Source organism: Vanessa cardui, chromosome 12, assembly GCF_905220365.1.
Source record: "Vanessa cardui chromosome 12, ilVanCard2.1, whole genome shotgun sequence".
Classification (NCBI taxonomy): Eukaryota; Metazoa; Arthropoda; class Insecta; order Lepidoptera; family Nymphalidae; genus Vanessa; species Vanessa cardui.
Genome location: NC_061134.1, coordinates 7,060,640 through 7,087,154, shown reverse-complemented (window position 1 = coordinate 7,087,154; position 26,515 = coordinate 7,060,640). Strand labels below are relative to the sequence as shown.

At 35.0% G+C, this 26,515-nt stretch overlaps 4 protein-coding genes across 10 annotated transcripts in view; 2 read left to right on the top strand and 2 right to left on the bottom strand.

Annotated features, from left to right (window-relative positions):
- The window catches only part of LOC124534155 (proline-rich protein 36), a 54,470-nt gene extending 45,635 nt beyond the window's left edge, over positions 1-8,835 (top strand). For 4 of the 7 annotated variants that reach the window (XM_047109857.1, XM_047109855.1, XM_047109851.1 and 1 more), the window contains 10 exons: positions 1,451-1,510; positions 1,633-3,258; positions 3,396-3,550; positions 3,637-3,766; positions 3,893-4,092; positions 4,285-4,400; positions 5,194-5,459; positions 5,921-6,052; positions 6,435-6,494; positions 6,613-8,835. In XM_047109857.1, coding sequence (XP_046965813.1) covers positions 1,451-1,510; positions 1,633-3,258; positions 3,396-3,550; positions 3,637-3,766; positions 3,893-4,092; positions 4,285-4,400; positions 5,194-5,459; positions 5,921-6,052; positions 6,435-6,494; positions 6,613-7,608 — 3,741 coding nt within the window. In that variant the 3' untranslated portion in view covers positions 7,609-8,835. The remainder of the gene's footprint in view (positions 1-1,450; positions 1,511-1,632; positions 3,259-3,395; positions 3,551-3,636; positions 3,767-3,892; positions 4,093-4,284; positions 4,401-5,193; positions 5,460-5,920; positions 6,053-6,434; positions 6,495-6,612) is intronic. The other 3 variants (XM_047109852.1, XM_047109854.1, XM_047109856.1) reach the window with 3 other exon arrangements.
- Positions 8,836-12,647: 3,812 nt separating this feature from the next.
- On the bottom strand, positions 12,648-14,279 carry LOC124534409 (NADH-quinone oxidoreductase subunit B 2-like). The gene is made up of 4 exons (XM_047110271.1): positions 14,133-14,279; positions 13,729-14,036; positions 13,345-13,533; positions 12,648-12,893 (listed from the first exon to the last, which is right to left on the bottom strand). Exons 2-4 carry the CDS (start codon positions 14,028-14,030, stop codon positions 12,755-12,757), a joined length of 630 nt encoding a protein of 209 aa, XP_046966227.1. The 5' UTR covers positions 14,031-14,036; positions 14,133-14,279; the 3' UTR covers positions 12,648-12,754.
- Positions 14,280-16,729: 2,450 nt separating this feature from the next.
- Positions 16,730-20,408, top strand: LOC124534231 (cell cycle checkpoint protein RAD17). Its single transcript, XM_047109958.1, has 10 exons — positions 16,730-16,895; positions 16,967-17,065; positions 17,141-17,432; positions 17,525-17,690; positions 18,284-18,412; positions 18,627-18,808; positions 18,901-19,059; positions 19,131-19,324; positions 19,410-19,531; positions 19,606-20,408. Exons 1-10 carry the CDS (start codon positions 16,887-16,889, stop codon positions 19,703-19,705), a joined length of 1,452 nt encoding a protein of 483 aa, XP_046965914.1. The 5' UTR covers positions 16,730-16,886; the 3' UTR covers positions 19,706-20,408.
- A 168-nt stretch (positions 20,409-20,576) lies between these two features.
- On the bottom strand, positions 20,577-23,913 carry LOC124534230 (RNA-binding protein with serine-rich domain 1-A-like). Its single transcript, XM_047109957.1, has 7 exons — positions 23,775-23,913; positions 23,584-23,691; positions 23,275-23,412; positions 23,048-23,191; positions 22,453-22,694; positions 22,254-22,371; positions 20,577-21,718 (listed from the first exon to the last, which is right to left on the bottom strand). Coding segments are annotated over exons 1-7 (879 nt in total). The 5' UTR covers positions 23,777-23,913; the 3' UTR covers positions 20,577-21,591.
- Between the last annotated feature and the right edge of the window lie 2,602 nt (positions 23,914-26,515).

Sequence of the window (26,515 nt, the reverse complement as noted above, 5' to 3'; positions counted from 1 at the left end):
CTTAACATAAATTACAAAATAATACAGACATAATTTATAAAAATCATCGAAAAGTTGTGGTTTCTTTATACCAAACAAACAAAATATATTATACGATAATATTTAGTTAACCTCATTTTATCGTAAAATAAATAATAATATCTTCGAAATCATGATACTGTAAAATCGTATTGTTTTGTAATGAAATTAAACTGAACGATCGTAAATAAACCTTGTAGCTCACGTTTCAGATACCCTAAATAACTTTATTGAGTCATTTGCTCCGCCGATCGTAAATGTCTTCAAATTATTACTTTGCGATCTCTCTTTAAAAGTATCACTCACATCGCCACCATTTAATATCGTATTTCGTTAATATTTACCACACATTCGGTTATTTATCGCTTGTAAACTAATTTATTTAATTTAGTGAATAATTACTAAAAAGCTGTGAAAAAATTAACCTAAAAAAACCTATATAACTGGAAAAAAATGGCATCTACGGAATTTCACCTTTTGTAAAATGTATTCGACAATCTTTTTATATTTACTAATCGAAGGCCATGTGATGTTGACGAGATTTTATACGGTATAACATTTTGAGATTTTATGTCTATATTTTAAGACCGATGTCGTTAAAAAGTAACTTATACAATTATTTATCATGAATACAAAAAAGTAATAAATGAATGTAACAATATCGTATTTAATTGTGGTCATCTATCTTAGTGACATGGCACGGAGGAATTATATCATATATTTACTAATAATAATATAGAGCATCAACAAATAGTTATACTATATGTATTTTTGTATACAAGATTATATTGTTTTATTGTGGAACTTGAAATTTCTTATTCCTGTCCTGTGATTATTATAAGTTACAAATCATCTAAAACAAAGATTTAAGAGACGACTCTTATAAACACGAGGTTATCGTGTTACTCTCTCAAGTAAATAAATCAAATTAAAATAAACGAAATTTCTGAGGTAAACAAAAATTATATATTAATTTCATACATATAAAGTTAGCTTTCGAAATATAAAAATAACGTTGTTCTAATTAAATTAAATAATTAAACATCTATACCCAGTGCTGTATCGAAAATATATAAAACATGTTCCATTTGTGTATCTATATTATATCCATAGAACATGACGAAACAAGCGAATATTAGTGAAGAACAATAGGTGTACATGAATATAAGTTAGAATACTAATGTGTACATTATACCAGCTGGCTTTGGCTTGGTCCCTCACCTGCCTTATGAATAAATAAAACGATCTCAGCAATGCAATGCCTTTTAAAGACAACTTATTCTACTGCATTTAAAGAAATTAATAATTGCATACATGACAAAATATAATAGTTTTTAAAATTATGTTAACGTATACATAAATTCTTAAAAATAGAGCAACTTACAAATAACGTAATTTGACGTAAAATCTTAAATTAAAATTCTTGTTGCAGGCGAGTCCAGAAAACAGCAGAAATGCCTCACCAAGATATCACGACGCATCTATGGATGATGTAAGCATATTTGTTATGATTTTTTAATCACATAATATAAGCATACATGTCATAACGTATGCCTACGTAAAATTGTAGAAAAATTGAACCATTCAATCATATCAATTTCATATTTATTTCAGGCGTCGGACGCCGGCTCTTTGTTCCGGGTAACGGGTGCGGGTGGCGGAGGCGGCGGCAAGAATGAGCTAGTAGCGCGGGGTGGGAGCGGCGGCGCATTGGCATTGTCGCGAGCGCCTGTCGGTGGCAGCGCCAGCCCTGCACCCGCACCTTTGCCGCAGCCTGCACCGTCACCTGCGCCCGCAGCGCTACCTCCACCCGCACTGCCGCCGCCCCCCTTCCGAGCTGATACTCCACATCGCCCCAACGGTGCTCACATACCAGCCATCGATGGCCATGCTGCAACACAAATCCCAGCACGACCTGTCGGTGCAGCAGGCCCGGACACGCCGGAACGACCCGCAAGCAATAATAAGCTGCAGCCGGGTGCACGTGCAGCGGCTGATAGCCCGACCCCGGCGCCGCCTGCCCCTCCAGCTCCTTCGCCGCTCTTCCCCTCGCACACTGCCTACCAGGCACACGCTGCTGCTGCGCTTCCTGATTATCGTCATACTAATCACGAAACGCGAACCGAGCAACCTTCTGCGGAACAGCCACATGCTCCTCTCGATCTCCATGCGCATCACGCCGCACCGCGACCCCCGCACATGGCGTCGCCTGCGACGCCTGCATCCCACCCTAGTCTCCCTACCCGTGTACCCCACACCCAGTCGCATCCTGTAATGCCTGGCCATGATGTTCGAAATGCTTCCCCGGCATCACAGGCTCTTCCTTCCGTTCCTACCTCGTTCCCCAATCGTATTGTGTCAAACGGCGTGCCACAGAGTATATCGTCGCAATTGCCGACAGCATCTACTCCTAGTAGTCTTCCGAGTCAAACACAATCAGGTCGATCAATGTCTCCCTCGCTTGCATCTCGCCCATACCCTACGCCTTCGATCGCGTCTAGTCATGTAAACTCGAGTCTAAGTTCCAGTATTCACAGCCATTCGATACCTTATCAAGGTCAATCGAGTTTACAGAAACATTCCGTACAGCCTGTTTATGCTAGTCGATCCTCGCATCACACGGCATTTAGCGTGGCGAACCACATATCTTCAAATCATATGTCTTCTTCGACTTCTAATCCGCCAACAGCGACACACTTTAGCCATCCTCTTATAAGCCATAGTATTATGAGCCACCAGAATAGTATGCAAATGAGTAATGCGATTTCATTGTCAACATCTGCGCCAAACCATATGAGCTCGCCTCTTATTTCGAGCGCCACGACTACCAGTACCATGTCTAGTTTTACACCGAGTCTTAAACATTCTGGACTGAGCATGCCTCCCCATGCGGCTCCATTGGCACCGGCGGTGTCGTTACATCAGCCAATGAACCATATCGATCCATCTCCAACATCCAACGCACCGGCAATATTAACTCCCACGTCAAGCAGCAGCAGCGTGAGTCATCCACTGGCACCACCGATGGTAGACTCAAGGCAACTACCAGTCGCGAGTGAAGTCCCACCTCGCTCAGAGAGTTTTGCTATAAGCTCTGCGATGGCAACTAACGGTTACCCTCCGCCTGCGGTGTACACGGGCGGCTCATATCCAACATTGTACGCGCCTTACGCTCCTACGTTACAACACAGTCCCTACCTGCCTCCGTCTGCTGCGTCACCAAGAAATTCGGCTGATACGGTTAGTATAGTATTCTTATTCAAAATGCGTGTTTAAGAAGTTTTCTATTATAGTATTGCGTTGTTTCAGACAATAATACCTGCTGTGAATGATTTAATCAAATGCACTTAACTTTATTGCATTGTTTATTATTTCAGAGGACGAGTTTGTCGGCATCGCCGTTAGTAGCACCTAAAACTCCAAAAGGTCTGAGACCACACACGCCGGGCTCACTAGGCGCTGCCGGATCACACGCCCCGCTATCTTACTCGCCGAGAGGACACAGTCCAAACAGGGAGCGAGAAAGTTTTAGGTGAAATTCGTTTATAACTTGTCAATTAATAGAAAACAAAGCTAAGTGAAGGCTTGAGTTTAACATTTAATTTCGCTTAATTCCAGCAGCAACATTAGCAGTTTGTCGCGCAGCACGCCAGCGTCTGGTGGCACGAGTGCAGCTCCGACCGTGTCTTCAGCACTGACTGCACCACTCGCAGCGCCGCTTGCCGCGCCTCTGGCAGCTCAGTTACCTGTGAGTTTATATTCTTATTATGGTATGCCTTATGTTTATTACTTTTAAATCTAATTTTATATCTAAAACAGTAATTATTCCTATACTATTTTTACTATTATCTTAATCTTTTTATTGTGGATACAGGGCCCAGTTCCAGCATTAGGCAGTTCTTTGGGATCATTAAACACCGGTCTAAGCTCTCTTGGAGGCCTGACGGGCCTCGCTGCGCCAACACCGACGGCGCCAACACCGGCCGCTACACATTTAGCGCATTCGCTGGCTCCAGTGCCGACTGTGCCCAGTATCAGCTCAAGCGCCAAGCCACCCGCGCACTGGGGGGTAACGTGAGTATACGCGCTGAAAAAATCTTGTACCAACCAACTAACTATATTTCCTAGATAGAATAAAAAAATACTTAGAACGTAATATACACATAATGACGTAACAGTTTGATTAACAAATAGTTAACAAATTTTGCATAAAATTATAATATAATATTTTCTCACAATAGTTAATGGTTATATTTTATCTTCCAGCAGGCCGTCGGCTGCGGATCGGTCGACCGGGTTCGCACCCGCACCGCCTTTGTTTGGCGCGCCGCTTGGTCCGCCTAACCCGAATCCTTTTTCAGCAGAGTCACTTTTCCAAACCAGTAAGTTGACTTTATTCTTAAATCTATCTTAAATTACTTCTTTATCGGATTTTTTTTTTAATTATTAAGAAGCCAAACAAAAAATGGATGGATCTTATGATGATAAATGGTCATCATCACCCCTAGACATTGGCACTGTTTTACTTGTAGCTCTAGGAACGAAGATATTATGACAGATAATTACACTAACTTACTCATCCATTAAACAAAAACATTGTAATACAAAGTAGCTTTTCTAATGAGTGGATGGTACCTAACCGGAGAGCCTATCATAAAGCCCTATAAATATGAATATATCTTTAAGTCATATTGATAGGGCTTTGCAATTGATGTTCCATTGGGTATCTTTATTTTGTATTTTTGTTTAAGTTTGGATGTTATCAACAGTCGAGATGGCCCAGTGGTTAGAACGCGTGCATCTTAACCAATTATTGCGGGTTCAAACCCAGGCAAGCACCGCTGATTCATGTGCTTAATTTGTCTTTATAATTCATCTCGTACTCGGCGGTGAAGGAAAACATCGTGAGGAAACCTGCATGTGACAAATTTCATAAAAATTCTGCCACATATGTGTATTCCACCAACCCGCATTGGAACAGCGTGGTGGAATATGTTCCAAACCTTCTTCTCTAAGGGAGAGGAGGCCTTTAGCCCAGCAGTGGGAATTAACAGGCTGTTGTTGTTGTTGTTGTTATCAACATTCAGCCTGAGTGTTACCACAAATGCTGTTCACAGAATACTTATACTAAAAAGATTACAATTTGTAATTTAGCATATCCGTCTAATGTTCAAGGTCCTGGTGCGGATTTATTACGTCGCGAGCTCGACAACCGGTTTCTGGCCGCGGCAGGAGCGGTCGGCGTCCGTACCGAGCTACACCACCACCAGCACCAGCACACGCACGTGCACCAGCACCCGCCGCCGTCGTCGCACGCGCCGCACGCTCCGCACGCCCCCCACGCGCCCCACGCCCCGCACGCCCCGCACGCGCCCCACGCGCCGCACGCGCCGCCCGGACCGCACCATCCCCATCAGCTCCTGGTACCACATGCACCTTTAGTAAGTACTATACGACTTATTTCAATATCTCTTTAATAAAAAAAAGTTAAGTCTTAAATGAATGATTTATAGTACGACACAAATTAGATGTAGCATCGGAATATGCAATGGAATGAAAATAAAACCGATTACTGCCGATTTACACGACCAATAGCTCCCTATCGCGCCATTCGACGCTATTCGTCGCTATAGATTCACGCGTCAGAGAAAGCAAGTGCATGTAAAGCGACGCGTCAAATTGACGAATATATTAGGTCATATGATATTAAAAATTATTACGTTTGTGCAAAGATCATATTTGCATGAGAAATAAATATTGATAATTTGGGATGGCGTACTCACTTCGGATGTGATCGGTTTTACGAATTTTCCCGATGCGACATCTAAGTTGTGTCGTACTATACGTATCGCTCTTTTCTTTGGTATCAATTTTTAATGTTCATGAATTATTCCTATTTCAGTTCAAGGATGTTGGAAAGATGACGTCACTGTATCGAACTGGTATCGGCTTGGGTTACCCATACTCATCGAGTCTTTTACACCCGACGGCGCCTTACGTACCACCGGCACCACTTACAACATATGCACCTAAGGTAAATACATTCTCTTCTCTTAATCAAACCATCTATAGAACTTTTAAGGTGTATAGAATATTCAATTATTATCCATAGTTTTCTCATTTCGTATATGGTATTGTTTATACTTATAGTTGGAACTGTATACTTTAAACCTGTAGAATCTAGTATTATGTCTATATTCATATTCTATTTTTATCGTTCTACCATTTTGCTCTGCTTTTTCATTAGTGTCTATTGTTATTAATATTGTTTAAAATTCTTTGGGAAAATTTGGTTTTCTATGTGCAATACTTTATCTCATATTTCCTGTATTGCTACCATCACTGCAAGCAAGCTTAACGCTTCCCTCTTTAGTTTGCTCTATCATCATTAACATTGCATCGCCTCATGTTAACAGCCCGTAGTGTCAGCAGCAAGCGACTCCGCCACTAAACCACCACCACGCCCTGCTGTTATGGTAGGTCTCCATTCGCACTATATTATATGCATGTGAATATTTCTTCTTTATTTTGCATGATTTTGTATAATGATTAAAATAAGACTAAGACTTAAAAAAATATTTTTTCTTTATTCAGAAAACTGGCAAATGGAACGCAATGCATGTGCGAATCGCCTGGGAAATCTACAACCATCAACAAAAGGAAAAGTCAGGAGGAGCTAGTGTGTCCGTCAGTAACGCTGAAAAGGATAAGCTACGCGCATTCCCCACACCAGCGCCGCCGCCGCCGCCGACGTATCGCTCGCCTTACGAACTACCACCAGGCCCATACCTATCTCACCACGCGCCCTTAGGTATCGTCCGGTACCCCGCGCGGCCGTCTCTCACATCCGCTTCCCTGGGAGCGCCCTCTGACCGACATTTGGGCGTTTCAGGGGTGTCACCGTTCGGGCGGTACGGCGTCGGCGCCTACCCCGGCGCGCCCACCCCCTTTAGCCTCTCGGCGTACGGACGCGAGCTCGCCCTCTCGTCGTCGCTCCACGGCGTGCACCACGGTCCGCCCATGGGCTCGATACACGATGCGTGGCGCGGCGTGCGGCCGCCGGTCTCCGCCGCTGCCGAGGTGCGCCGCGAGCACGAGGAGCGCGAGCGTGCGCGACGCGAACGTGAGGAGCGTGAACGACGAGACCGCGAAGAACGAGAGCGACGGAAGGCCCGCGAGCAACGCGAACGCGATCTCGAGAGAGTGCGAACGCGTTCTCCTCTCCGAAATGGGGTCTCGGAACCTTCGAAGGATGATCGCAAGGAGCCTCCGCGCCCGCCGCCGACTCTACCTGCCTACCCGCCGCCACCCCACTGGGATCCTTATCGCGCATTTGATCCACTACAACATATGAGGTTCGCACCGCTAGTCGAAGCTGCGATACGTGCAGAAGAAGACCGAGCAAAAATGTTAAGCGCTTACGCGCACCATCAACAGATGAAATCGAGCCCACTAATGCACCGAACCCTACCGGGTGGCCCCCTTCCGCCATTAGGTGCGCACGCGCCGCTGGCTCCGTTGGCACCCCTGGCTCCCTCGTTGGCCCCGCTGGCGCCGCTCGATCTGCTCAAAAAAGAGGAACCGCGATGATAGCGACCGCCCGCGACCCGCCGCTCCCCGTGTACATAGCGTAACTTAAATGACATCGCCGAGTGAGAGTACGACTAATTCGAAGTGTATCGTTTCACATTATCGGTATAGAAAATTATTTATTGTAACGTCGCTTTCGAAATAACGGTCGCTAGTCTCGCCAACCATCTGTCTCGGCACGTTCGACTCTTAGTGTAATATTAAATCGTAATGTAGCTGAGTGAAGTCGTTAAGAGGACGTGTCGGCCCGGAGCGATCGACGGCGAGGCGACCAGCGGCTAGCGGAGCAGATGAAACGAGCGATCGCTCAAGTGTCATGTGCAATATAGGACGAGAACAAGGGCGCCCGACGCGCCGGCCTGTACACTACTGCTTGTTTATTTACATGAAAATATCTATCGAGTTGTTATTGTGACCATTATTAGTTAATTATACATTAAATCGCTGATTATGTGAAGGATAGGATTATCGGAATCGCTATCGATATAATTATACATATTTATATATACTTATAAATAAAATGTAAATATTAGTTTGTAAATTAGTGTTAAAATATAGAATTGGTTTATTTAACGTCATACAAAGGAAAAAATCCCATAAATTATTATTCTACCGGGAGTTTAATTTACACTTCCGTTAAAAATCTCATAATGGTTTTTCAATTGTACCAGTGGTGGATTATTTATTTATTTATATTATACCTTCTTTTTCTGTCTTCGAATAAGATTGATTACAATTTCGTTACATATTATAGCAGATGACATTTCTTCTTAATGCATTTAAAATATGTGATATTATTATATTGTGAAACATACATTTTGTCTGACTTTAAAGTAGTGTCTATTTGCAGCTAGATAATATATTAACAGTAATAAATTAAATCATATTATCGTGTTATCTACTTCCTAAACTTATGTTCATATTAGTTTCGAGGATTATATCAAGCTGACAATGCTTCCATCTAGTGTTTTATGGTTTATATTAATAAACTCTACATGTGCCATTAAAATCTAATATTAATGCACGTTAAGTCAGACAAAATTGAAATTATGATTATTATAACCTGTTTTAAGGCACATTATTAATGATTGTGTTCTCATGATTTCATGAAGGGTAACTCGGAAAAGTGTATTATAGTTTATACAAAAATCATTCTGTATACTAAAAGTAAATGAAAGCTTGGTGCGATTCAGAAAATACCATTAAAACTTTTGATTTTTATACCAACATGACTTTATTTATGCCTCTTATAATTATTTAAATATATTTTAATTTAAAATTGTGCTGAAAACTACAATTTAAGTGAACAAATTTCATATAAATATATCTAACAACTAACTTTCAAATAGTGAAATAAATGATAACTAGTTTATTTTACTAGTGTTGTTTGCGAGTTCAGCAAAGTTATAAAAAACAAAATTAAAAATTACTTTAGTAACTTGGTTTTATTGATTTGTTCACTATTACACGTAAATGTTCAAACTAATAATGTTGACATGTCATTTTTGTTATTATAAAAAAAGGTAATTTTATTTGTTCTTATTAATTTCCTATTGGAAACTACTGTAACAGATCCCTTTTCATTACTGGTTAATTTTACCAAACGTCTTCATTTACAGGTAAGTATTGTTTTCTAGTCGACTGTATAGTGTACGACGAACGTATGTTCATTAATAATAATCTTCCTTACACATGTTAGTAAGAATTTTGAAACTAACAAAACAATTGTATTCTGGGATATAGTTCCGTATCAAGGGTCCACTTTTAACATCTTTTAAATGAAACAAAAAAACTCAACCACGTGAATTCATCCTCTTTAAGATATCGAAATTTAAATTATTAAAAATAAAAATATATCTTATTCAATTCTTTTACCTTTGCAAGAACTATCGTAAAAATCGGAACAACGTCCACATTGCGTTGTATAATTATGCAATTTTCGAAATGAATCAATGTTTTTTATGTAAAAACTACAAGAACGAATATCCAAATTATAGCTCCAGATATCTTATACAATTCGTATTGTTAGTGACTAATATAATAAAATAAATTTTTTTTTATATTCTTAGAATTATAGAGTCTCGGTGCGTGGACAAAGAATTTTATAAATAACCCCATTACTTATGAAATAATCACTAAATATTTTTGTAGGACTACTTCTTTTTAATGTTTTCAATCACATTTTCAATGTGATTGAAAATTTATTTGCGTTACCCTTGAAATTACTTACCAGACCAACAGTTCTTCACCAACCCTACATTCGAAACCACTAACTGAAAATATTCTCCACTTTTTTTCTGTTTAAACCTATTCGAATAATTTTATTTAAAGGATTTAGGTATTTCCCTTTTTTTCTTACCATATTAGTTATTTTAATGGTGAACATTTTGACATTAGGTCAAAGATTCAATTTAGCTGAAATCGAGATTTTGTTTTACAAATTTACAGCTTCACCAAATAAATTGCTTGCCACGACAATTTACTCGTTTTAGAAAACAATAAGTATTAACGTTATAACAATTAATAATTTTTTAAGTATTCAATGAGATGTAGGCTTTTTATTAAAGTATTTTATGTATCCAATAGAAATTAACATATAGTGTGTATACATAGACAGAGTCTACTTAATTATGTATTGTATACATATATTGTACCTCATATAAATAAGGTAAAATTTTCGAGTTATTTTATACAATACAATCGGAAGCTTTGAGTAAGTCTTGCCAATCTACTAAACATTAAATAAATATTCTTGATACTACATAATAAAAAGTCTCAAAATTTAAATCGAATTTGACACTTGGCATCGAACACTGCTTGAATGTATCACAAACACTCACTTGATTTTGTGAGTATAAAAATGCGAAAATAACTCTGTCAGTGGTTCACATCACGGCAATTACTGAATCGGTCATATTGAAATTAAAGTCAACGCCAACAAGTTAAAAAGTTGTAAAATACGTTACCTACAAATTAAATAGCTGCTGGCTCTAAGAAGTAATTCGTGCCTCTAAATACACTGGTCACTCGAACTGCAAACCGACACAACAAAACAACAATACAATTATCGAATGTCCTGACGCGCCGTTTTCGATAATTTTTTTCTTTGAAAGGTTGATTGACACCTTAATTATGATTAAAGATTCAGCTGTTTGATAAACATTTGCTCTATTTTAGTGAATATTAAAATGTATTTTGTTAATTTTATTAATAGTAGCGACATGTAGGTAGAATCAGCAGGTACCCTTTAAGTATATGTAACAATACATAACGTTTAGTCACGGTAATCACTAATTTACACAGACTTATATACACAGTTATTTCTCAATATAATCTAACTATAAAGCTATTCAACTTAAATACTGTAAGTGTTATTTATGATTTAGTTACCAATAAACTAAATTTCGCCGATTAGCTTAGCCTTTTCCGGGAATATTATTATTTATTATAACTAAGTTTAAAAAACACTGTCAAGAATGCATATTTTATTTGTATTAATTTCAAAATATTTAATTGGGAGTACGAGCCTATAAATAGCTACGAAATGGAGGCGACAAAGATACTGAACTATTTTGTATTTGGCTCTTGCTATTCAATAAAAGTAAGTCGTGATGGTTACAACAATAAATCATTTTGGTTTTATTGAGGTGCAAATCGAGGCTCGAGCTCCGTGACGAGAGGATATTTATTGCCAGTATTAAATATTTTATGATACTACTTTGATATAAAACTTTTTTTTCAATTTCATCTCATTCAAATGGTCCCTATAAATATGGTATGGTTTTAAATACATACACATTTTACAGGTATTTAGATTTGCCAGTAGTTACCTAGCTAATTTGCACTAAATCTCATCACAAAGTTTAGATACCATTTTTATTATTAATGTTATAATAATAATTAAGAAATATCGGTGGTGGTCATAGATCGTAACTTCTTCTTTCTTAAAATCTTGTGGGTTCCAATGCGGTTAAGCATAAATAGTTTTCCTTGTAAACGTCACATATACATCAAATCTGAAATTTCTGTTTAGCGGTTAAAGAAAACGTCATGAGGAAATCTTTAATCTACTTGCGTCAGATTCCCTGGGTATCATATGTTTCCATAGATATCTGAGAGAAAAAAATAAACAATAAATTGTCACCGGAATATTCCTCCTAAATAATTTAAGATATTTTTTTATAAGCAACTAAATGAAACGCACGGCGCTTCTTAGATATAAGTTTAGTTTGTTTGAATATGAGGCGACACATTTCCTCTACTGTAGGTTTATCTCCAATATATAGTATAACTTTCACTGGAGGAGAATGTCCTAAAAAGTAAGTAAGTAAGTAACAGCCCGTAAATTTCCCACTGCTGAGAAAGGCCTCCTCTTCCGTTAAGGAGAGGGTTTGGAACATATTCCACCACGCTGTTCCAATGCGGGTTGGTGGAATGCACATGTGGCAGAATTTCGATGAAATTAGACACATGCAGGTTTCCTCACGATGTTTTCCTTCACCGCCGAGCACGAGATGAATTATAAACACAAATTAAGCACATATATATAGCGGTGCTTGCCTGGATTTGAACTCACGATCATCGGTTAAGATGCACGCGTTCTAACCACTGGGCCATCTCAGCTCTACTGGGCCATCTCAGCTCAGAGAATGTCCTTATTTAGTCCATAAGTCCTTAAGAGGAGAGGGGACCTGTGCCTAACTATGGGATACTTAAAGGATTTACATAGGTACCATTTAATAGCAATATAAACCTCTGCAAGTTACTCTTTAACCCAGAAAAACTATCTCAGTCAAAACCAATTTATGTATATTTGTCTCTTAAAATTTCAATTACCAAGGTGCTTTTGTAGAATTATTGGTTTCTATTATTTCGTTTAATGTTGTGGAAATTTAATCAAATAACACAACTTTTGGTTAGATCCTTGTTTTATCTATTTTAATGTATGTATGGTTTCCATTAAATATAGTTTATATGATTCTTTCATGATAGCTACTTTTAAATTCTATTACAAAAAGGTTAATGAATATAACAATTAGAAAAAAAAACAACAAAAGGTATTACATTTCTACTATATGATCATATTACTGCAATGATAAAATAAGATCATAATATCATTTTCTGTATCTGCCGCTGTTTTTCTATTTTATTTTCTATACCACACTTGGATAGTTTTCATTCTCTTGACTTTCTTTTGTAGTTGTAAGACACCATAGAGTAGGGCTTCTGCTGTTGGTGGACATCCAGGAACATATATATCAACTGGAACAATGCGATCACACCCTCTGAAATAATAAATATTCCATTATAATATTGCTTGAATGTCAATGATAAGCTTACAACACTTTTTATTACAAATTATTATTGCTATATTAAAGAAAAACCTTTTTATATGAAGTTTATAACTATAATTAATGCATATTGAATGAGGTTTTCACAGCAAGGTTTATCATAATGAGTTGCCTATCATATATTCCAATTAAAAAAGGAATCAAGACAAACAAAATTTAGGTTTATATATTCCATGCAATTTTGTAATAGTTCAATGTCACTACAAACAGTTCTTGATGTATAAATCTTGTTTTATTATACACTACACATGTTACTACATAGATTCGAAAATTTAAAAAGGCAATTAATCACAATTTCCTTCTGAATTTTAACAATATATATAGTATATAGTTTTCTATCATAAAACTTATTTAATTACTAAATTAATTTGAAATTATTATTTACCTTACTACTGAATATGAATAGTGATAATAACCACCACCATTAGCACAACTTCCCATGGAAATAACCCATCTCGGATCAGGCATTTGATCATAAACTTTACGTAAAGCTGGAGCCATTTTATTAGTTAAGGTTCCCGCAACTATCATAACATCAGATTGACGTGGCGAAGCTCTGAATACCACACCATATCTGAAAAATATTTTTCAGTGTCAACTTTAAGAAGAAATTCAATATTGAAAATGCTATGCATATTTTATTTCAAATTTGTTTATATTTGTGTAGATACATAACATGCATTTATATACGAACTTGAAATATGTCATAATATTTATTACAAAATATTTTTTGAACATAGATTAAAAAAGGTTTCTAAATTTACTGTACCTGTCCATGTCATAGCGAGGTGCAGCAATGTGCATCATTTCTACAGCACAACAAGCTAAACCAAAAGTCATGGGCCACATGGATCCCTTTCTTCCCCAATTCAATAAGTCATCCAGCCTAGCTACAGCATATTCTGCCACATTACTAGTATCTTGGAAAGGGGAATAAGGTCGTCTTTCCTTAGGGTTTGGTGCGGGCAAATGAGTTTGTCGTATTTGATCTATAATGGGTGCGAACCCTCCTTTCTTGACTACCGAAAGAACGGTTGGAGCTGAAGCTCCAAGAGCTTTAATAGCTTGCATTTTTATCTGAAAATCCCAAGACGCAATATTCATAAAATGTATATAAAGGAACATTTAACATAAATATCACTCATTTAATAACAATTTCTTAACATCACTTACATTCTTAGCACATCAGCTGTATTTTAACTGTATAACTTAACTCACTATAATAATTACAGAAAAAAAAGATATTTTACGTAACTAAGAGTATATTCTAAAACTGTCAATGACAGTACATGTCAAATGTCATAATTTCAATGTGACTACATTTTATATTTTAATTGGATTTAATTATTTAGCTCATTTTATAGAAAAAGTCATTGCTATAAATAGTACTCGTTTATGCTATGATAATCTTACCAAATAGTGTTGCTTTTAATTTTCATTCGAAAACAATATTATTGATTTAATGATGAGAAAATTCATTTTATCTAAAAAAATACAAACAACTTATTTTGTTTATTCTGTCCCACTATATTATATGTTATAAATACATAATACTGAAGATTACTTCATGATTATCTTCTCATTTTGTGAGAATCATATTTTTTTATAGCTGAAGAAGCGTCATCGTCTTGTATACATGTACGTAAACATGTACAGTGTAAACTCTATATAACGACACTGAAGGGACTGTGCATTTTATGGCGTTATAAAGAGTGGTCGTTAAATGAAGAGAAGAAAAATCAGAATTCGAAAAAAAAGTTTATTTTAGTCTATTGTTAGTAGTTATGTACAATATATATATATCTTATTTGAACGCTATTGCGTATACTCTGATATTTTTGTCTGACGCCTTTTGCTGCACGACCAATTATGTTGTATATTTTTAATTTTTTTATTTATGTCTTATATAAAGGAAGTAATTTAGCTGCTCATCCGTCTCATCTTCTTCATCTCTCTATTCTAGAACCTCAGTTTTTTCTCACTGAATCCAAAATTTCTATGTCTGTGAGTGAAGCCGTTGTAAGCAGGCAGTTGTCTACTTCGATGTAGGTTTGAAAATTTACCGTATTTCCTGCCATGTTGACCTGCTGAATCCACTCAGTTAATGGAAGGTCGTCGTCGCTATCAAACTCAAGTTCTGTTTCCACCTCATCAATCGTAGAATACATATGATAACGTTGTAATCCATGACTCATACTTATTAGGCATGGTCACAGTCTACACGTGCAAGCAATCCCAATTTGTAAACAAATTAACGAATTTCTTAGAAAGTTCCTAATGCGTGGTGCCGACAATCGACTTTATTGAGGGCTAGAATAATAAAGCGACAAAAGAACGTACACAGATGCGCAGTTTTTTCTAATTTTAGCAACTTAAAAGGAAAAAAAAAAATTTTTATTTCTCAATTTTTGTCGTTATTGAGAGTGGGTGTGATGCTATGTAGAGTGTATCATTGTATGGAATACAAGCTAAACCAACTAAAACCAATTGATTTCGACGCTTTAGAGAGTTTGCCGTTAAATCGAGTGACGTTACATGGAGTTTACACTGTATTTAATGATGAAATTAATTAGAATCCAGGAAACTTTTTTCGTACTAAATATTTTTAAAGATTTTATGTTGGATATGATATTGTCAAAATTGATGTAAATAATAAGCTAAGGTATAGTTAGTACGTAAGTTTTGGTAAATTTGTAACTTTAAGAGCGTTTTCACATTATCCGATCCGATATCGAAATCGGACGACGATCGCTAATAGCCGATAGACACCATGTGCTATTTTCACACATTTCCGATTAAATCATTCCGATTCGGCTATTTGCTTTTCGTAAAGACAGGTCATCAAGGCTGACTATAGTAGATAACTGTGTCTATTGTATTTAAAATGCAAAAAAAAATCTGTACAAAGAAAGTTTAGGATACATCCTATTAGGGAAGCTAGATATTCTTTATATAGCTTTTTAGCAAGTTACAAAAGTAGTCGCCATTCATAGTGTTATTCATTCATTCATAAATGCATGGTTAGTAGTACACTTACAAACAATATCATCTGGTGGCTCAGAGGCAATCGTGGTGCCGACTACCGCCTACACATAGTTATCAGCTCCTATATCCGATATCTGCCAGGTAATGCCTTCCCCCATTTACACTCATTACATCGCGAGGAGTGAATTATGAAAGTAGCCTTTGTCCTTCCACGGAACTCAAATTATGTCCGTCTAAATTTCATGCAAATCGGTTCAGCGGATTAATCTTGAAGAGAGACCACTATGAATACAACGTTTTATGTAGGTCACTAATCGAAAACTATTGAGTAAAATATTATGAAAGTACCTTAGAGGTAAGAATAGTGAACTTACCCTTTTAAAATATTACAATGTATGAATAAAAGTACCTACTTTGGTGAAAAATCACGGCGTACAAGTATTTTTCTGGACACTGAAGACTACTTTTTATTTAAGCGAAAAGAAGAGTCCTTTCCAGTCGGTCATGATATTTTCTCAAGAACAGCAGTGTTTACGACTCCAGACAATCATATTAATTTTGAATATTTTTAGAGGCACCTCTTGCAACTAGTGTGGAGTGTCATACTTAATAAAATATATATTATAAAATATATTTTAATCAGAAGGGCATTTTATCCCTTAACATGTTATTATATATTTTATTTTTATGAAGATTAATATTCATAAAAATATTTTATTTAAATTAGATATTATTAAAAATGCTTGCACGTAAAGCTGCAAGACCAGTGCAAAAAGTGTCGGCTGTCAAATGTCAACAAATGAAAAAAACGATATCTAAAATTTCAAAATAAGTTAGCCCAAAGTTTGTTTTGCGATAATTTTAAATGTATTTATATATCTCATACACCATTTCATAATATATTTTAAATATTCACTTTGTCTTGCTTAATAAAAAACCAAAATGCAAAAGGTATATAATAAATACGATACTTTCTTTACATAAAATTTATTTGTACAAATAAGTATTACTTATTATTTTAGGAAAGGAAGTGGTTCAAACCAATGTTTGAATTTAATGACAGCTCACCCCCTAAAAAGACAAAAAAAAATAATTCTGAAAGAAAAGCGTCCACTACTGAGGTATTTTTAATTTAAATATATAATCTTTTTTAATCAAATAATACTACAGTGATTAAATGTATTTCATACTTTTAGAAGCAATTTAAAGTGCCTCATGTGAATATTCCAACCAATATAAATGATAAGAATTGGTTAAAGAATTTCGATCCCATAAATGTAGAGGACTTAGCTGTTCATGCAAAGAAAATACAGGAAGTTGACGAGTGGCTCAAAACAACTTGTGTTAATAGTAACAATGACATGTTGTTTCTATCGGGACCTGTAGGCAGTGGCAAAACAGCAACTGTACGCACAATAGCATCCAAATACAATATAAAAGTTTCCGAATGGATTACACCTCTTGATATTGAGTATCCTTCAGAGTTTGGTAATATTACTACTTGATTTATTTCTATTAATTATATTATAATTTATATGTATAAAGTAATGTTTCACAAGAGTTGATTTATTATGTTTCAGGAGATTATGAATTCAAGGAATCACAATCAAAAAAGTTTCTTGAGTTCATAATAAATTCAGCAAATTTCACTTCACTCCTCGACAACAATAGCTGTAAATTAGTACTAGTAGAAGATTTTCCTAATGCCTTTATAAGGTCACCATCAGAGTTTATTGACATATTGCAGTAAGTATATTTGAAAGTACTTGTTTAATTGTAATATTTTCAAGGTAGTACCTTAAACGATAAAATTACAAGTAACACTTAATATAGTTTATTAAGTTATCAAATGTTCCTCTCAGAATAAGAATATATGAATGTGACATTTTGATTTTTGTTTGTCATGCAAAATTCATTTGATATTTAAATTTGGGAGACAAGCTATAACAATATTCCCACCACCTATAAACATTGAGATAGTGTAATCCGGTGGTGTCCTCAATGACTTCTGTCAAGATATACTGCACTGTATCCTGGGGGTAGAATCTTAGTAATATTACACTCCCATGCCTTGGAAAACATAAAAATGAGTCCATGTTCGTGATCTCTCTATAGTCATCTAAGATGGCCATCTATGTAGCTGATGACAAAAAGGTATCAGAATGTAGTGTACCTGTCTTTGCACATCAACAAGTGAACAAAATATGCTTGTACAACTACAAAAGCTGCCTAATGAGATTTCTTTAGCAATTCTTTCTTCATTGCCAAATTACACATTTTAGATTGTTAATTAGTAATTATGCTCTTCATTTAATTGTTGATTTTTTGTATTCTTCTAGGCAATACAAACAAAGGGCGAAATCACCAATAGTATTTATCTGTTCGGACTCACATACTGACAGTAAAAACACAGCTTTTCACCTTTTTTCTCCAAGTTTGAAAGAGCAATTTAACATTCATCATATTATGTAAGTATCTGTTTTATAGCAAAATATACATTATATTATCAATTTCAAAATCTGAATAGTTAACTCATCCTCCTGCTACGCAAATGGTTCTACAGCCAGCCACCAATACTTTGTATTTTTGTGTGTTATGTTAACTTACATTTCAAAGCATTTAATTTAATATTTTTGAATTGTATTTGTTGTTGATTTAACTTTATTTAAAAAACATTTTTAGGTTCAACAGTGTTTCAGTAACTGGCTTAAAAGCAGCTCTCAAAAGAGCAGCAGATATAATTAGTAAAAAGTATAATTCTACATACAACGTACCAACAGTAGAACTAATCGAGTCTGTTGTTAATTCATCTGGTGGAGATATTAGATCAGCAATTTTAAATTTGCATTTTGCCTCTTTAAAAGGTACATAATTGGTTAAAACATAGCCATTTTTGTATTTCCTTAATTGGTAGTATTTTGAGTTTCATTTTAATTTCAACAAAGTACAATTTAAGGATCGGTGGTCAACTTAGAAACCAGTATTATTAAGGAAAAAGAAGTAAAAAATAAAACCAGTAGAAAAAAGAAAACAGCTTCCAACAAATTTATGTCCTTAGGGAAAGATCAAACAGTGAGCATATTACATGGTGTTGGAAGAGTATTGAATCCTAAAGGTAACTAAATTAATATTTTCACACTAAAAAATTTGAAAAGTTTAACTATTACATGATTATAATTTTTTTAGAAATAATCTCAACCGACGGCCGTAAATCTTTAACTCATGCTCCAAAGGATATTATTGAGCAGTTCTTAAGTCACCCATCCTCATTTATTAATTTTTTAGAAGAAAATTACTTGCCTCATTTTTCATGTATCAATGATGTTGATAAGGCTGCTTCAACACTTAGTGAAGGAGATTGCATGTTAGCTGAATGGAGGGTAAGAATATTTTACTTGTATTTATTTAATGATCCATTTGTATTTCAAAGAAAAGTTACAACAAAGAAAATTTATTATATACTAGGAAAAAATATGTCAAGAATATGGTTTATACACAGCAGTAGCTGGTCTAATGATAGCAAACAAGTCACCGGTATCAGCTTGGAATCCCGTGCGAGGACCAAAAAATATGAGAATACAGTATCCGTAAGATTTAATTTCATAATTATTTGTGATTATTTTAAGCAAGAGCTTTTTTTACTTTTATTTTGTTGTTTCAGATCTCTCAATGAATTGCCACTTTTAGAACCTAACTATCTGTATAAGGGTAAAGTAATTGTTACAGATTATTTGACTTATACTAAAATAATTGGCAGTTAATTTGTACTAAAGTATTTGTCACATTCTGTGCAGCTTTTTTGTAATTGTAAATAATAATTTATCAGGTGTACATCTGTTTACTTTTTTTAAGCTAATATTTATTATTCAGATCAATATTTTTTGCTATTTGTTTTGTTATTTGTTATCGAATATGACGTCCAAAATACCTGCAGAATGTTATAATCTACATTAATTAATATTGTAAATGTGAAAGTAACTAAGTCTGTATCGCTCTTTCACAACCAAACTGCTGAACCAAATTTGATGAAATTTGGTATGAAATAAACTTAAACTCCAAGAAAGGACATGAGCTCTTTTGCCTAGTACATGATAATCAACACCCTAAAAAGCAAACGCAGCCGCGGGCGACTACTAGTATAATCTATTTTTTATGTTCAGCTAGTTTCTAAGAAAATGTATCTCATGTTCATTACCAGTGCATCAAAATTTATTTTTATACCAAAACTCAGATCAATTGGAAGATGCTAAATAGATAATAACAACTTTGTGATTGAAAAAAAATCAGTTTCCAATAAAATATTTCAAATTAAATTTTGATGAAGTATCGAAAATATTTAATGTCAAACCTTAGTTGTTCAATCCTAGTCAAAATATATTTAAAAATAAAGTAAGTTTGACACTTTCCAAGAATGGTAATTAAATTTAAGATATATTTGATACTTTAGCTTTAATTCCAATGTTTCATATTATTTTAAAATAAAACAATAATAGAAATTTCAATTTGTTTTAATTACAGAATGCATTACAACATATTTATATAGCCTATCATAACATTATAAATTTGTTAAAACACTTTCACTTGACATGGGAAACAGGATCATTGGATCTGAGAATCAAATAAAAAATCAAGTCACTTCTTTATATTTATTAACAAAAAGTTCATTTTATATTACAGAATAAAATTCAATGATACATAAGCACTGCACTTCTGTCAATTTATTTCTAGTTTTATTTGCACTGATCACTCACTCTGGTCAGTTTCCATTTTGCAAGCTTTTATAACAAGAAATTATTTATTAATTTTTAGAAGTTCCTAAATTGTATGACAATCATGAAATATTATATACTTACCCATCCTGGTCTTTTCTATATTTCTTAGGCATATAAAATGGGTATTGAATTCATACTCACCCATACGAAGTCTCTGGAATGTGTCATGTAGTGGTGTTTATGGGTAATGTATGTTAGGTCCATTTTCGAAAAGAAAAGTGTTATTCAATTTGTAATAGAAAATCATGTAAACATCCTTGGTGTTTTTGAGACTTTCGTGTGTTTGTTGTAACATTATTTGTTTATAAGATGATAGAAATTGAATAATAAATGGTATGATGCCATATCAAATAGACGGGACTTCTAAGATATTCTAAATCACTTGAACGTAAATTAGACGCAAATTCATCATTGTGTCAATTTTTATACATATTTAAATTTATTAAAATCAATATTTGATGGACATTATACCGAAGTTACATGCTATGCACAAAGGAATATAATTACAATATACCATACCTAGTACAGATTATTTGAACTGTTCACGAATCTTAAAATTAGGTATAAATAAATATATTTAATGGAAAGATTTTGATAGCCAGTTTTGCATAATTCAGAAAACATATACATGTTTAAACATATAAATAAAGATATTAAAATAGTTATCAAATGTTCATATTAAAACGATGCCTAGTAATTACCTCATATCATCTTATAAACAAACACGGTATAAATGATTACTTAGATCACCTTTGTATTTTATGTGTACAACACAAATAAAATTTTAGAGTGAAGGAATGGGCAGAGAGTTGATTTTATATAAGGTTTTATGTGAAAAAATGAGTGTGTGTTGAGTTATGTGTTTTATAGTGGGTCTACCGGGAGGAAGAGGAGGAGGACCTGGAGCGGCGGCGGCGCGGCGCAACGCGAGGGGAACGCGAACGCGAGCGGCGGCGGCGCGGAGGCGAGCGACGCCGCGGGGGCGGGCTGCGCCGGCGGTACCTACGACAATTATTTTATAAAGATCAATATCACAGGTACACTGAAAGTTCACTAAGAGATGTTGCACAAGTCCTAAAATCATGTCAATAATAAAATATTGAAGGCGACCTTGTAATGTAACAAGAGTACTGATATCTTTGAATCTGTTCATATATATGAGACAATATATATGAGACAACATCACATACATTACTCTGATCCCAATGTAAGTAGCTGAAGCACTTGTGTTATGGAAATCAGAAGTAACGACGGTACCACAAACACCCAGACCCAAGACAACATAGAAAACTAATGGTAATCTACATCGACTCCGCCGGGAATCGAACCCGGGACCTCAGAGTGGCGTACCCATGAAAAGCGGTGTACACACCACTCGACCACGGAGGTCGTTCATGTTCAGCCAGTTTGAATTAGATTACATTCATAAATTATCTTAATTTTTTTTGGTTCCTTGAAATACAATTTTTGTATTCTAAAATATTATTCCATAAGTTTGAAATGTTTATTATATTATGTTTACTAAAATAATATTAACCTCGGCGGCGAATGTCGTCGGGGCGGCGCGTGTCTGGGCGGCGGGCGCGGCGATGGCCGGCGCGGTCGAGACGGCACCAGCACAGGCGCCGCGGTGATCTCTTGACCGTCGATTTGTCCTGAAGCAACATATTTAATAAGTTTCATTTAGCCGAAATAAGTAAAATATAATAATCAGATCACTTGGAATAATTAAATACCTCCATCCATATGTTTCATAGCATTTTCTGCATCATCTGGATTGCTGAACTCAACATAAGCATAGCCACGACCATTATGAGGGTGGAGTCTGTCCATTGGAAATTCCACAGCTTTAACATTGCCATAAGTGGAGAATATCTCATGTATGTGATCTCTTGACACATTCAATGTCAGTCTGCCAATGTGTATTCGAGTGGGGCGAGGTGGTGGTGAACGTTCACGCTTTTTACGGCCTGGTGATCTATAGAAACAACATTAAATTAAATTTTAAATTGTATATGAGAAACTATTTGATATTTTATATATGAAGCTTGAAATGAGATTCCATTAACTTACTCTACACATAACAAAACCATAAACTACAAATTTAAAAAGAATAAATTTCCCATCCTTTTAATAATATATTTTTTTATAAGCCAATTAACATATGATGCTATCAAGATATGATTATTTATGACCAGTCCACAGGTGTTATGTGAACCAATTGTTCTTCATCACAGTATAATGTAAAAATGTTAAAAATTAATGTTGGCCTTATAGTACTTTAAGGAAAGTTTAACATAATTTAGGATGTATCTAATAATGATGGAATACCTTTCATTTTTCTCTTTACTTTTAGCCTTGTCATTAGTTGATGGTGTTGCAAATTTTTTCTTGTCTCCGATAGGTGACCTGTCTCTTAATCTTTCTGCATCAGGTTCACGGCGGTCTTTTATAGGACTCTTGTTTGGAGAAGTTCTAAAAATTAAACAATAATGATCATTTTGTTTTTATAAAATCATTTCATAATATAGTTAAATGTAATAAAATCAATCACTTACTTCTTCTTTGGCCTCGAGCGATCATTGTTACTGCTGCTACTGCTTGAAGAGCTGGAGCTAGATGATGAGCGTGAGGAACTACCAGAACTGCTCGACGAGGAACGAGATGACGATCTTGAAGAGCTGCTTTCCGATGAACTATAAAATAAAAGTTATGCTATTTTAATAAACTGACTATACGTGTTAATAAAGAGTAAAAATTGGGACCATTACAACTTAATTGCTACATTATATATGCGTGAACAAATCTAAAGCGTCTAACCTCTTCTTAAGATAATAAGTTAGAATAATTATGTTAAGGTTGTTTACCTGCCACTGCTTTCACTACTGCTAGATCCTGAATCTCCTTTTTTCTTTTTGTCTTTTAGTTTCTTTTTATCTTTTTCAGAAGCAACCGACGGAGATTTATTCCGAGCCCTAAAAAATATAAAATATATAAAACAGACACTTATTGTGAGATTTAAATTTCCTTATATTAGATATTGCAAAATAAAGCTTACATTTTCAAATGTTTATTGTATTAATCAATATTTTTAATTATAAGTATGCTTTCCCACTAGATATACCGCACTTAAACAAAATTACAGCTTAAAGAGTACAGATAATAAAAACTTAGCGCCATTTTGTTGTGTTTGTTTGGTATTGCCATAGTTTTTAATAAAAGAAAACCCGAAAGTGGTATATAATTTATTTATTTATGAATTGATAGAAGGAATTCATTATAAACATGGAATATTTTAAATTCTTTTTTGATGTAATCATTTGAGTGGTTTATAATTTTAGTATATATAGGTAGTCGTAGTATTTTGTTGTTGTCGATATGTTGTGTTTGTCTTGGTACATATTTATAACAGATTTATAGATACAAAATATATACATGAAAATAGGTAAAAAAATAATTTTACTTTAAGTAATTCTATACACTCTCACGATATTTACCTCTAACAAAATAAAAGCAGGCAACAAAACAAAAGGATATTGTCCTTGAGTCCTTTTTTTAAAGTTACAGTTTTTTTTAATTAAAATAGAAGTTGTAATCTACAACTATGTAATGGATTTGACAGATTTATAATCGACAAATATTGATGACATATCATATAATATTTAAAAGGAAATTAATGACATGTAATGTCTTTTCAGTTTTCAAATGTGTCTAATTTTATTCGTAATAAAACCATAATTCTATGGCGTTGCTTATTTATTTATATAAATTTATTACCAATAAATAAAATCAATGTCAGAAGAATATTCTATGCCATCTTATATATCAACCATGTCAAGATATCTTCGTCCTGAAACTTTTAATGTCGAACCTGAAACGGCATCTGCAGATTTGCGATGGTCACACTGGAGGTAAACATTCATAAACTTTATCTCAGAAGAAGCTTGTAACGAAAGTGATGAAATGAAACTCAAATTATTAATAAATCATCTATCTCCTACCGTGTACTCCTATATACGCGATTACAAATCCTACGAGCATGCCTTATCATTATTAGATCACATATATTTAAAGCCTAAAAATGTAATTTTTGCTCGATATACTTTAGTTGCTCGAAAACAAAAACAGGATGAAACTATTACAGAATACGTACACGCACTGAAATTATTAGCACATGATTGCAATTTTAAAGCCGCGACTCTTGAAGAATATAAGAATGAATACATTCGTGACGCGTTTGTTGCTGGGATCACATCCCAAACAATACGACAGAGACTCTTAGAAAACACTACCTTAAGTTTAGATGAGGCCCTAAATCAAGCGATTGCTTTAGAAACAGCCAAACGAAATTCTCGAGGCTATATTAATAATAATTCTTTTAATCTAAATGCTCTTTCTAAGCAGGAACAAGAAACGCCAATTCAACAAAACAGCAAATGATTCAAGAAAGAAGCAGTGCTTCTTTTGTGATGGAAGCATTCATCGACGATTTAAGTGTCCTGCTCGTAACGCCACCTGCCAACTTTGCTCCAAAACAGGTCATTTCGCTAATGTCTGCCGTAATAACAAAGAAACACTTAACTATGTTGTAAAAGAAGATGCACCTGTGGAAGTTGCTATGATTTCAGCGGCCTCACCTTCTAGCTTAAAAAGAGTTACGGTATCAGTAACAATTAACGATTACAAAGCTGATGCACTTATTGATACTGGTAGCTCCGTAAGTTTCGTAAGCGGTTCTTTAGCGCAAACAATACATCTGAAAAGGAATCCATGTAAGCAGGCCATAACTTTAGCCTCACTTAATCACATATCTTTTGCGGAAGGTTCCTGCGTAGCGAGAATCAAAATAGGGCAATATATCTATAAACGTCCTCTTAATTGTAAACAATCTTTGCGCAGACCTTATTATAGGGCATGAAATATTACAAAAACATTCAGTGCTTAATTTCAGTTTGGAGGTAACCAAGGACCCCTGAAAGTCTGCAATATTATAGAAGCATCAGTTCCTCCTGCAACTTTATTTAGTAATTTATCTCCTAATATTAGACCAATAGCTATAAAATCCAAACGTTACTCTAAAGACGATTCACAATTTATAAATAATGAAATATCTAAATTACTAGAAGAAGGCGTCATTGAGCCCAGCGTATCTCCATGGCGAGCACAAGTATTAGTTACAGGAGGTGGTATACACCGAAAGCGGCTTGTTATTGACTATTCGCTTACCATAAACAGATTTACAGAACTAGATGCATTTCCTACCTAGCATCGAGTCTATAATTGAAAAGGTTGCGAAAATTAATTATTTTAGCCAAATCGATCTAAAAAGCGCTTAACACCAGGTACCAATTTTGTCATCTGAACAACAATATACAGCATTCGAAGCATGTGGTAAACTTTATCAATTTACAAGAATACCTTTTGGGGTAGGTAACAAACGGTGTCGCGGCCTTCCAGCGAACATTACAATACATTATCGATACAGAAAAATTAGCAGGAACGTTCGCATATTTAGATCATGTCACTGTTTGTGGTAAGAGTAAACATGATCACGATAGAAAACTTAATGAATTTATGAATGCAGTTAAGAAATACAAATTAACTCTAAACGAAAGTAAATGTGTCTTTGAAAGCGACTCTATAAATCTTTTAGGATACTCAAAATACTAATACGATTAAACCTGACAATGACCGTCTTAAACCACTACTGGATCTTCCAACTCCTACGGATTTACCAAGCTTAAAAAGGACTTTAGGTTTATTTGCTCACTATTCCAAGTGGATCCAAAATTTTTCTCA

Excerpts from the sequence above, each read along its gene's own strand:
- LOC124534409 (XM_047110271.1), bottom strand. The coding sequence starts at position 14,030 with ATGCAAGCTATTAAAGCTCTTGGAGCTTCAGCTCCAACCGTTCTTTCG. Across the intron at positions 13,534-13,728 it reads CCTCGCTATGACATGGACAG|ATATGGTGTGGTATTCAGAG; the intron begins GTACAGTAAATT and ends AATATTTTTCAG. Across the intron at positions 12,894-13,344 it reads TATTCATATTCAGTAGTAAG|AGGGTGTGATCGCATTGTTC; the intron begins GTAAATAATAAT and ends TTATTATTTCAG.
- LOC124534231 (XM_047109958.1), top strand. Across the intron at positions 18,809-18,900 it reads GCATTTTGCCTCTTTAAAAG|GATCGGTGGTCAACTTAGAA; the intron begins GTACATAATTGG and ends GTACAATTTAAG. Across the intron at positions 19,532-19,605 it reads AATATGAGAATACAGTATCC|ATCTCTCAATGAATTGCCAC; the intron begins GTAAGATTTAAT and ends TTGTTGTTTCAG.
- LOC124534230 (XM_047109957.1), bottom strand. Across the intron at positions 23,413-23,583 it reads AGTAGTGAAAGCAGTGGCAG|TTCATCGGAAAGCAGCTCTT; the intron begins GTAAACAACCTT and ends TTTATTTTATAG. Across the intron at positions 23,192-23,274 it reads CGCTCGAGGCCAAAGAAGAA|AACTTCTCCAAACAAGAGTC; the intron begins GTAAGTGATTGA and ends TTTAATTTTTAG.